This window comes from Nanorana parkeri, unplaced genomic scaffold (assembly GCF_000935625.1).
Source record: "Nanorana parkeri isolate BGI_ZX_2015 unplaced genomic scaffold, ASM93562v1 scaffold4239, whole genome shotgun sequence".
NCBI classification, from domain to species: domain Eukaryota; kingdom Metazoa; phylum Chordata; class Amphibia; order Anura; family Dicroglossidae; genus Nanorana; species Nanorana parkeri.
Window position 1 is genome coordinate 9,301 of NW_017310504.1, and position 464 is coordinate 9,764.

Consider the following 464-nt stretch of genomic DNA (forward strand, 5'->3'; position numbering starts at 1 on the left):
CCCCCCCCCCCTAGTCTTTCCACGAGGCTGCCTACCTCGCTGATGATCGCCAGGATCTTCTGATTGCCATAAATGAGTTCTTAGACTGCAGCGTGGTGCTGCCGCCCTCTGAGGTGATGGGGGAGGAGCTTCTGCGATCCGTGGCCCTCTTCCAGAGAGAGATGCTCCGAAGACGCCAGGGCCATGAGAAGAAGGTGTCGGAAGAACCCAGAACGACCAAAGGTAAAGGTGACCCAGATGAGCCTCCTGCTCCTCCTAAACAATGACACAGGTCTGCCTCCATCAGTCAGTGATTGGACGGTGGAACGTGGAGGGAAGATTCACAAGTCAGCGTAGAGCCCGCTTGGGGTGTGTCAGTCACATTGGTCCTTCCATGGAGCCAGCCTCGGGATAGGCTATCTAAAGTCATATTTGGGGTGGGGTGCTGGGATCCAGGAACATCCAGGAGATCAGCGTCGGCCATT

At 56.5% G+C, this 464-nt stretch overlaps 1 protein-coding gene across 1 annotated transcript in view; it reads left to right on the top strand.

Moving 5' to 3' along the window:
* LOC108803803 (anion exchange protein 2-like) overlaps nt 1-464 on the top strand; it is a gene marked incomplete at both ends in the record, with an annotated part of 18,710 nt that overhangs the window by 9,232 nt on the left and 9,014 nt on the right. Inside the window, one exon of the mRNA XM_018575603.1 lies at nt 15-222. Coding sequence (XP_018431105.1) covers nt 15-222 — 208 coding nt within the window. The remainder of the gene's footprint in view (nt 1-14; nt 223-464) is intronic.